The sequence below is a fragment of the Castor canadensis genome, chromosome 15, assembly GCF_047511655.1.
Source record: "Castor canadensis chromosome 15, mCasCan1.hap1v2, whole genome shotgun sequence".
Classification (NCBI taxonomy): Eukaryota; Metazoa; Chordata; class Mammalia; order Rodentia; family Castoridae; genus Castor; species Castor canadensis.
Window position 1 is genome coordinate 21357553 of NC_133400.1, and position 11653 is coordinate 21369205.

At 37.9% G+C, this 11653-nt stretch overlaps 1 protein-coding gene across 5 annotated transcripts in view; it reads left to right on the forward strand.

Moving 5' to 3' along the window:
- The window catches only part of Cdh11 (cadherin 11), a 151000-nt gene extending 143524 nt beyond the window's left edge, over positions 1-7476 (forward strand). For all 5 annotated transcript variants that reach the window (XM_074055909.1, XM_074055908.1, XM_074055907.1 and 2 more), the window contains 2 exons: positions 3759-4010; positions 6152-7476. In XM_074055909.1, the coding sequence (XP_073912010.1) occupies positions 3759-4010; positions 6152-6648 (749 nt within the window). In that variant the 3' untranslated portion in view covers positions 6649-7476. The remainder of the gene's footprint in view (positions 1-3758; positions 4011-6151) is intronic.
- The last annotated feature ends 4177 nt before the right edge of the window (positions 7477-11653 follow it).

The window sequence follows — 11653 nt, forward strand, 5'->3', positions numbered from 1 at the left end:
ATGGAGCATATTATAATTTTCTAATGTCTTATAATACCAATATTTTCCCTCTGGAAAATATATCTGGAGAAAAAATGAACTGGTAAGAAAACATGATGAAGAAACACTTTGGGGGCATAGGCCACAAATGATTGAGAAACTCACAAAAGCCAACATCTGGAATTTTGGTTAAATTTTTCCCAGAACACAGTCACACCATTTGTTCAGCAAATATTTATTGAATATCTGCTGTGTGTCTGGCACTGGACAGCCCAAGGTGAATCAGATAAAACCCCCTATTCTCCAGAAGTTCAGAGTCTCATTGAGGTAAAAGTGGTTATGACAACACATCATGACAAACGAGTGGTATATTTATTTCTACAGGAGTCAGTAAGGAGATGGATGACAGAGAGGTTTAGGGAGGCTTCCCTGGAGAGATGACTTTGGAATTCAATTTTGAGCCTTGAGCAATTTAACAGTTATAATCAAAGGAATAGCTTTGTAGGGGATGGGGCTGGAAAACAATGGGTGAGAAGGCAAGGCTTTTGTAAGAGCATTATTTTCTTGGTGAACAGAAAAGTGAGTTCTCCACATCAGGTTGAACTAGTTCATGTGGGAAGAGGCACATCTGAGTCCAGAAGACAAGTGCAGGTTTATCTGAGGAAAACATTTGATGGTCCACTTTGTAGAGCTACACTGTGTCATGTGGGCAACAGAAGAACCGAATTGTTTTAAATAGGAAAGATGGTCATATTTAAGGGGTTGATGATGATGTTTGAGTTTCAAAGAAACTATGAATCTCATGGAAGGTTTATCTAGTATTTCCTCTTTTAAAAAGATATTCTCCTTTGGGACTCAGCAGTGGGCCAATAATGTGGGCAATGTTTGAGTATAGACTTGGAAATTCTTTAAAAAGAGAAAATGCAAACAATGGGCACTGTTAATCCTAGCTTTGCATGAGGCATAAATACGAAGAGAGCAACCCAGGCCTGCCCAGGCAAAAGCATTAAATCCTATTAAACACTAAGTAAAGCAAAAAGGGCTCAATTGGTACAGCACATAGAAAATGTGAAGTCCTGAGTTTGAGTCCCAGGTACTGCTAAAAAGAGAAAGAAAAGAAAAATAAGAAAAAAAGAAAAAGCACAATTGGCAAAAAACATGTCATGAAGTAGAAAAAAAATGTAAACATGAAAAAAAGAAGCTTAAATATTCAGTTATATGCCCTGGTTAACATATAATATGTGGCTAAAACTCATGCTTTTGTGTGGTGTTTGGCAAAAGGGGCAACATCTAAGCAGAAAATCGTGTGGTTAGCTTGCCAGTGAAGACATTGATACAGACCAAATAAAAAACAGACAATTTCTTTTTTTTAAGTTTTTTTTTAGTTTATCATTTTTATATTTACTCACATGTGTGTACATTGTTTGGGCCACCTTTTTCCCCCACCCTCCCCACTTCTCTTGTTCTCTGATTTTGTTGAAGAGAAAACATAAGAGATAATAAGAAAGACATGGCGTTTTTGCTATACAGATAGCTATACAGAGAGATTCCTAGCCTCCTTGTATACATATATATTGTAACCTGCATTGGTTCATCTCTGCTGGACCTCTTCACTACTTTCTAGTCCGCTTCCCATAGTGGCCTCTACCAGTTTAAGATTATTTTTTTCACTCCTCTACAGTGAGCATATCAACCACATTCAAGTTTTAGGTTTCTTTCATTTTCCTTAATCCTCCCATGTGTGTTCTCCTTTTAGTGTGTGACCCATGTCCAATAATATTACTGCATTTGTTTTAGGTCTATAATCTGCATGTGAGGGAGAACATGCTATTTTTGGCTTTCTGAGCCTGGCTAACTTCACTTAAGATGATGTTCTCCAGTTCTACCCAGTTACTTGAGAATGACAAAATTTTATTCTTCTTTGTGGCTAAATAAAATTCCATTGTGTACAAATAACACATTTTCTTAATCCATTCATTAGTAGTGGGGCATCTTGGCTATTTCCATATCTTGGCTATTGTGAATAGTTCTGCAATAAACATGGGTGTGCAGGTGCCTTCAAACCTGAGTCGCATTCCTTCAGGTATATCCCTAGAAGTGGTATTGCTGGAATATATGGCAAATCTATGTTTAGTTTTTTATAAGCCCCCATATTGTTTTCAAAAGTTGTTGTACTAGCTTACATTCCCATCAGCAGTGTGTGAAGGTTCCTTTTTCCTCATATCCTTGCCAACATTTGTTGTTGGTGGTGTTCTTGATGACAGCTATTCTAAAAGGAGTGATTAGAATCTTAGTGCTTTTTTTTTTTTTTTTGGTTATTCTTTGTTTCATCTCAAATGGATTTTTTATTGTTTTTACATTTATTCATATGTGTATACATTGTATGGGCCATCTTGCCCCCACCCTCTCTCCTCCACCCATCCACCCTCCCCTTACTTCCAGGCAGAATCTGTTCTGCCCTCTTGTTCTCCAATTTTGTTGAAGAGAAAACATACTAGACTGATTTGAATTTCCTTTATGGCCAGGGATGATAAGTATTTTTTCATGTGTTTTTTGGCCATTTGGACTTCTTCCTTTGAAAAAGTTCTGTTTAGTTCACTTGCGCACTTCTGTATTCATTCATTGATTTTTGGGGTGTATAGATTTTTGAGCTCCCTGTATATTCTGGTTATCAGTCCTCTGTCTGATGTATAGCTAGCAAATATTTTCTCCCACTCTGTGAGTGGTCTCTTTAATTTAGAGACCATTTCTTTTGTTGTACAGAAGCTTTTGAATTTCATGTAGTCCCATTTTCCCATCCTTTCTCTTAGTTGCTGAGCTGGTGGAATTTTACTAGAAAGTCCTTTACTACGCCTATTGCTTCAGAGTATTCTCTGCTCTTTCCTGTACTAACTGCAAGGTCTTGAGTCTGATATAAAGGTCCTTAATCCACTTTGAGTTGATACTAGTACAGGGTGATAGGCATGGATCTAGTTTCTGTTTTCTACAGGCAGATAACCACTTTCCCAGCAACATTTGTTGAAGAGGTTGTCTTTTCTCCATTGTATGTTTTTGGTGCCTTTGTCAAAAATTAGGTTGGCATAGCAGTGTGGATTCATACCTGGGTCCTCTACTCTGTTCCACTGGTCTTCATATCTGTTTTTGTGCTAGTACCATGTTGTCTTTATTTTTATGGCTCTGTAGTATAGTTTGAAGTTGGGTATTGTGATATCTCCAGCATTGCTCTTTTTGCTGAGTAGTGCCTTGGCTATTCGTGGTCTGTTGTGTTTCCAAATGAAGCACATTTGGATTTTTCAAAATGTAGCTTTTTCAATCTCTGTAATGAAATTACAGATTTTGATGGGAATTGCACTGAACATATAGATTGCTTTTGGTAGTATAGCCATTTTTACTATGTTGATTCTACCGATCCATGAGCACGGGAGATCTTTCCACCTTCTGTACTCTTCTTTGATCTCTTTCTTCAGTGGTTTGTAGTTCTCCTTGTAGAGGACATTTCCATTCTTTGTTAAGTTTATTACTAGATATTTGATTTTTTTGAGGCTATTGTAAAAAAAGAGACAATTTCTGTCTTTTGATCTAAAATGCAGAGAGTTAGTATCGTGATGTAGCATGCCAAATGACTATGGCCTGTGTAGATGCCTAGATTAAAGAACAAGTGGGAGAGATTCTGATTGTGAACCTGTGTGATCAGAAATGTACCCTCATACTTGGCATGCTACATGCAACTGTGATTCAAATGGTCTTAATATGAAAACACCTGTTCCCTCTTCCAACAGATAACACCGCAGGGGTTTATGCCCGGCGTGGAGGATTCAGCAGGCAGAAGCAGGACTTATACCTCCTTCCCATCGTCATCAGCGATGGTGGCATCCCACCCATGAGTAGCACCAACACCCTTGCTATCAAAGTGTGTGGGTGCGACGTGAATGGGGCGCTGCTCTCCTGCAATGCTGAGGCTTACATCCTGAATGCTGGTCTGAGCACAGGGGCGCTCATAGCCATCCTTGCTTGCATCGTCATTCTCCTGGGTAAGGAGCTCCATGGTCACCTGGTATAACATTGAATGCACCCTTGAAAACCTGGTGACCAGGACCGTGTTATATACTGTGCACACAGTTTAAAACAAAAAATGAATAAGATGTGTCAGAGACTGTATAGGAGAGCCATCTGGGGGAGGGGAGGGACACCAGAGAAGCATTTGCAGATGAAGACTTTAGGCAGAACCTGGTGTATGAGCAAGGACTTTGCTTCACAAGAGGATTGGAAAGGGTTAGTGACAGAAGGGGCAGAAAAAGCAATCATGAGTGTGAAAGAACCTGAAGAATGTCAGATGTCTGAAGTTGGGCTCTAGTCTTTTCTCCCATTCACATCTGTGATTTGTAGGTGCAGGCTTCAACTCATAGGGACACTTGTGAACCTTTCCTGAATTTTCCAGCTGAGGTATCCACCCTTCTTCTGCACCTTTGCCCCATCTGGGGTCCACTTTGTAATAATGGCATCACTTTGGATGCTGATCACCTTTATGATTGTTGGACCTCAGGAAGGTTAGAACATTTGTCCTAATATCTCAGAACTGGTTTTTATGACAAGATCAGGATTCAAGCCCAAGTATGTCTGATGCTAAATTTATACGTTTTTCAAGATGTTAATTCTCCATTGAATGGGGCTGACTCCATAGGAATATGCCAGGAAGTTCAGTGCAAAAATAGTTCCTGAGTGTTTTCTGGCAACCAGGCCCTGATGGGTACAGAAAAGAATTATAAATGATTTCTGTGCTGGGTGAGTTTACAGCCTACCAAGAAAGGAATGCATGAACAGATAGGGGCACATAGTGAATGCTATGATTGGAATATGATTGAAAGGTATTGGGAGCACTGTGTAGAAAGTGCCTCACATTGCCTGAAAATGTCAGAGATGTCTTTCTGGAGGACTTACACATATATTGGATGCAGAAAGTGTTTTCCAGCTGGTGAAAGGGTCTCTGCTAGATAGTATTCCTAACAAAGGGAACAAAACATGAGGAGCTCTGAAGAATCAACAGTAAGGGAGACAAATGTGCAAATCACATGATAAAAGCTATGATGATGGTAAGAACAAGACTAGGTGAGTGCATGGAGTAGGAGCCAACACCACCATGTGGTGTCAGGATGAGATGCCAATAATTGTTTCCATAATGAAAAATGAAAATGAAAAAAAAAGTCAACCAAGCAAAGAAAGTGAAAAGGATTGGTTTGGGAGGGTGAAGATGCATCCAAGAGTAAGGCCCAGAGCTCTGGGGATGACATGAAGTCCAGGCCAAATGCAATCCATCATCCCTGAATCTCAAAGTGATGTGGACCAGAGATGCTCTTGGTCCACTTGCCAAATTCAGCCACAAACAATTTATTCAGTCTTTCAGAATGTATGGGAAAATCTTCTAATAAAACATTGTAGAAGTCTCCTGGTGGGGTTGGGGAGAGAGACAGAGGGAATTAATACAGAATTAAGCAGTGTCTGAGATTTCCTTATAAATGACTATGCTCAATCCTCCTGGATTGCCCAATCTGAAGGGATATCTCTCCCAAGAAAGACAAAACTGCTTTTTTATCTGTTTTTTTTAAATGCATTATTTTTAATGTTCAAATGAATAGATTTTTCTTCTGGAGGTCATTAAAGTGTCTCCTCCACCTACCCTATTATTATAGAGTACTGTCAATGCTCTTCCCAAGGTCTCTGGTCTGAAGGTAGTTTTCATCTCTTATAGGAAGATAAGTCTTGAGTTCTCTGAATGCCCTCATTCTTATACTTGGGAAAAGAGCCACTTTCTTTTGGAAAAAGAAACTGTCACTTGCCCCTTTAAGAAACCACAGAAGGACACATTGGGAAATTCCCAAATTCTTAGGTAGATGACTTCCAAATAAGATTAGGATTCATTTGTGAAATTTCCACCCAAAACAGTACTGACTGGCCAAGCCATTTGGATAGGATACTTTCACTGCACATTTACAGAGACAGGTGGAGGTCAGTTCTACACATCTTTGGGACTGCCAGAAAAAGCCCTAATTTCTTATATCACTTCTAGTTGTCAAGTATTTGTACACTAAAGCTTACAGGAATCAAAGCTCTTCTGGTAAGAGAATCCAGGGAGACTGGGCTTAACCTATACTAACTTTCTTTTTCTTTCCTATAGTCATCGTAGTATTGTTTGTGACCTTAAGGAGACAAAAGAAAGAGCCACTCATTGTTTTTGAAGAAGAAGATGTCCGTGAGAATATCATCACCTATGATGATGAAGGGGGTGGGGAGGAAGACACAGAAGCTTTTGATATTGCAACCCTCCAGAATCCTGATGGTATCAATGGATTTATCCCTCGCAAAGACATCAAACCTGAGTATCAGTACATGCCTAGACCTGGGCTGCGGCCAGCACCCAACAGCGTGGATGTGGATGATTTCATCAATACCAGGATACAAGAGGCTGATAATGACCCCACTGCCCCTCCCTATGACTCCATCCAAATCTATGGTTATGAAGGCAGGGGCTCAGTGGCTGGGTCCCTGAGCTCCTTAGAGTCTGCCACCACAGACTCGGACTTGGACTACGACTATCTACAGAACTGGGGACCTCGTTTTAAGAAATTAGCAGACTTGTATGGTTCCAAAGACACTTTTGATGATGATTCTTAACAATAATGATACAAATTTGGCCTTAAGAACTGTGTCTGGCGTTCTCAAGAATCTAGAAGATGTGTAAACAGGTATTTTTTTAAATCAAGGAGAGGCTCATTTAAAACAAGCAAAGTTTTACAGAGAGGATACATTTAATAAAACTGCAAGGACATCAAAGTGGTAAATACTGTGAAGTACCTTTTCCCACAAAAAGGCAAATATTGAAGTTGTTTATCGACTTCACTAGAAAAAAACCACTTGGCGTACAAAATATTTAAGTGAAGGAGCATTCTAATGGTGAACTTACAACGAAGGGAAATTGTTAATGTGTTATGAACATCTAAGTTTTTCTTCTTTCATTTTTTAATTTGTCAAAGAAGCTTCCACAAAATTAGAAAGGACAACAGTTCTGAGCTGTAATTTCGCCTTAAACTATGGACACTCTATATGTAGTGCATTTTTAAACTTGAAATATATAATATTCAGCCAGCTTAAACCCATAAAATGTATGTACAATACAATGTACAATTATGTCTCTTGAGCATCAACCTTGTTACTGCTGATTCTTGTAAATCTTTTTGCTTCTACTTTCATCTTAAACTAATACGTGCCAGATATAACTGTCTTGTTTCAGTGAGAAGCGCCCTATTTCTATGTCATTTTTAATGTATCTATTTGTACAATTTTAAAGTTCTTATTTTTAGTATACATACAAATATCAGTATTCTGACATGTAAGAAAATGTTACAGCATCACACTTATATTTTATGAACATTGTACTGTTGCTTTAATATGAGCTTCAATATATGAAGCAATCTTTGAAATAAAAAAAAGATTCTTTTTTAATTCTGGTTTTGATTCTTAACAATGAAAGCAATTAAGGATGTCTAAAGATTGATAGATATTTCTGGTTTAATTGTGATCTTTTAACAACCCTATTTATGATCTGCTGTGGTCTACTACTTTTATTGTTTATTTAAAGTCAAATATGTTTTACAAATGTTTTTTTGAGACAAGATTCTGTAACATCACGTAAATAATTTTTTGTACATTTTTGATGCGAGCCTCCTGGCTTCTCTTCACACACATTTTCTGAAGGAGAAGTACTGTAGAAGTCTAGATCAACCTATGATTTTGCAATACATGTGATATAATATGCATTTACCTTGTATATCAGTAATCCATGGCTGTGAGAGACAAATCCATGAGAGAATGAAAACTATCAGAATTCTTAACATTCAAGAAATAGACTGTATGCCCTACTCTGAGCATTTGGGAGTTGGAGAAGTGAAGAGTCAAAAACTTAAATTTGCCCTGGACTCCAATGTATTTTACCAGGCTATCATAAGACTCTTACAGTTGAAATTGATTATTTTTCTTTCTGTAATTTAAATTTTACCTTAATGTGATATTTTAAGTTTTGATAAGAGAAAGGGCAATTTAATTCAAAACTTTTGTTTTAAAATATGCTTTGGACCATAAACTCAAAATGAGAGCAGGAACCGTGCTAGATTCTGAGGGTTAATGCTATTTGATCCATGAGGATCCCTGTAGTCAATGCAGTCCCATCTAGCTTCCTGGGGACTGGGACTTATGTGAAGGACATGTCACTTGTACAGTTGAGCCAAAGGTCAAATGTAGCAATACTTGGGGAAAGACCACACTAAATCATGCTGCAAGTGCTTTCCCTCTATTTCCCTTAATGCAGGGCACATGCTTTTTCTTGGATTGCAATTTTTAATTATCTTTCTTCCAACTTACTTTATTGTGAAAGTTTGTTTCAAGCATTTCTTGATATCCTGTTATATACTATTTTTATGACTCAGTCAAAATGCATACAATGAGAAATGTTTTTATGAAGTGCTCACTCCCACTTTTCTTTGCATTTAAATGAAATAGGCAGAACACTTTAACGGAATAAAGTCTGTGGACAATGTCACTTCAGAATCTTTCATTCCAGTGAAGGATTGCACATTCTCAATACTTCCATAATTGATGGTTGTGTTCATTTTTATGTAGTTTTTGTAATCCAAAGAATATTTGCTAGATTTGCACAGATTTCCAATAGAATTTGAAATGAAGAAATAACTCAAAAGGTATATGAATAGCACTTAAACAAGTATACAGCTGTAAGTAACCCCATCACCATGAATGATCCTTTTTTCTAGGAATGTATTTGGAATAGAATTGACAACTACATTTTCACATTTCTATGTAGAAGATTTTTTTTAAACTACTTTTCAATAGTTAAAAATACTTGTTTTTCCTTTTCCCTTTTATCTTTCTTTTTTACTTTAAGGCTCTATTGTTTGTAGAACACTCTTAGAAGCTGGAAAATAAAATGTCCTTCTAGACTAGTGGAGTCCTTTTTCTTTTGGAATGTACTGCCTTAAAAGCAATCTTAGTTTAAGTGATCCTTCTTTATTTTGATATAAAGCAACCACTGTTTTATGACATCAATGTACCTTAAAAAAAAGGAATGCTACTCTGCTCTTCTTGACCTTGAATAATGGGTATTGTTTGTATTCTTCATTCATTCATCCATTTATTGATGCATTCATATATCAAAATCTTATTTTGCAGGTCATGTGTTAGCTACTTGGGGATGCAGAATGAATCTGGCTACCTTTCTGGACATTGTTCAGTTTTCCCAGAACTGTGTTACAATACTATGTCTTACATTCGCCAACTTAACCTCTGTACCTGCCTACCTCCCCAGATAATGCCAGGTTAAGGGGAAAAAAATCAAATGATAGCTATGATAGGCAACGGTTAGAAGCTAAGCATGAACAGAGAGTAGGCCCATTGCAGCCATTCTGGATAGATCATGTACTAGCTAAAAGATGGATCTCCAGGTTTCCCAGGGACAATGGTGGAGATAAAAAAGCATATTTTCTATATCACTTGGAAAGCATATTAAATATACTCATTCATCATGCCCAGAAAATAGGGCTCTGAATATCTGATGGGACCTGGTAAGGACTATTTAGAATTTCTCCTGAGCTACAAGTTGTGCTACAAGTTTCATCCTTTTATGAGAATGTTTCTAAGACAGTGAGATGGAGGGTAGGGAGTTGAGATCTCTGAGCAGAAGAGTAGAAAAATCTACCTGGCAGGCAGTGAGGAGGAAAGATAAGAAACTTTGAAGGTCAAAATAAGATACAATGAGGACCTAAAAGTTACTTGGGGAGGAAGAAGAAAGATTTTCCTGCTTTTGCCTTACCACTAGCCTGATTTGGGCCATCATCATCTCTGATCCACAAGATTAATATTGTCCTTTGGTTGTTTTCTCCCTCCTAATCTCTTCTCCTCCCTAGGAAGTCAGAAGGATATGTTTAGCACACAACATACATCACATGAATTCATAACTTAAACCTCTGCTTTGACTTCCCAAAGACATAAAGCAATTTATCATTCCTTTGTTTGATTACTTTACATGACCAGGGCCCTGCAAATCTCTCTAATTTTATCTTCCTCCATCCTATTCTCAGTGTGCCATCCTCCAGCCACATGGACCACCTTTGACTTTCCCATTCAAATAAACTGTGCTCCCTTTCACATCTAAACAGGTCACCCTTTGTTGGTTCCTTTGTATCAGTGATTACTCTTTAAACTTATTTTGCTTATTGACTTCTGCATGTGTGAGTCTGTGGGGCTGACTGCCCCACCAGAAGATAAGCTCCAAGAAAGTAGGAATCATATTTCCTTGTCCTGAAACATAACAGATGCACAGTAAATATTTATTGAATGAATCAAAAAAATACTGGCATGGCAGGATTTGATGACTGGTAAGAGAATGCCATTGTCATCTTGATCCATTGTAATCTTGGTGCTTGAGACAGTGACCTGAAAAGAGAAATGAGGAAAGAAGTTTAATTAAATTTGGGTGGAGCTGTGAATTGGAGCTATCTGTGTGACAGCTAGGGAGCTGACAAGAGGTAATCATAGCACAGGTTTATATCCAGCTCACTGGAGAAGCAGGGGGCATCATGGAGTATGAGATCCATACCGTGGGCACTGAATTTGATATTTCATCGTTTTCATGGAGTTAAAAACAAAGGGTAAATGTCTACAGGCCCCATCAGGTCTCAGCAGATTGGAATTAGGAATTGAATTTCTAGTTCTTCATCTTAAAGGGAACTCCTTGGCTCCTAGTAACGTATGACTTTATTGGTTCTTTATCACTTTAGGAAAATGATGGTTAGCACTGGGTCATCCCTCACAGTTTCACAGATACAACACTGGTCTAAGTCCTCCTATGTGTAAAGCCAGGGTCCAACATTTACTTCCTGTGTGACTCCAGAGTCTTCTGAACCTCACTTTGCACAAATGTGCAATGGCAAATAAGAATTCCCACTTTGCCAACAGTGGTAAGAAAAAATAAATTAGTGCACAGACAGTTCATAGCACTTACTAAAAATTGACAACTATATTCCTATTGTCTGTATTACTTTTCCAAGTCCCAGGCTCCAGAACAATGTAAGGAAAGAATTCGCTGATGATGTCTCTCATTTGTTCTCACCAGTTTCTTCAGAAATCATTTCACTCTCTCCTCTCATTTTCTTCCTAGCAGAAACAGAAGAAAGATATGTTCACCCATCATAGTTTGGTTTAGATAGAGTACTGATCAACAGTTTTCTTACTTCCAACATTTTTCCAAAAGATTAATTAAATTGTCAATGGACTCACATAGATGTGACTAAAATTGAAGCACAGTATTGGCAAAATAAGAGGTAAAACAAATATTGAATACTTTTTAAAAGATAAAGTTACATGATCGTGAACTGAATATAATTAATGTGTGTGTTAGTTTTATAGTCTTTGTGACCAAATACATGACAGAAACAACTTAAGGGAAGAATAATTTATTTTGCTCACAATTTCAGAGGTTTCAGTTCATCATGGCACTGAGGGTGGGGGCAGAACAGCTCACATCATGGTGGACAGGAAGCAGAGCAAAGAAGTATTAGAAAGCAGCAGGTCAAGATATGGTCTCCAAGGACATATGCCCAGTGACCTATTT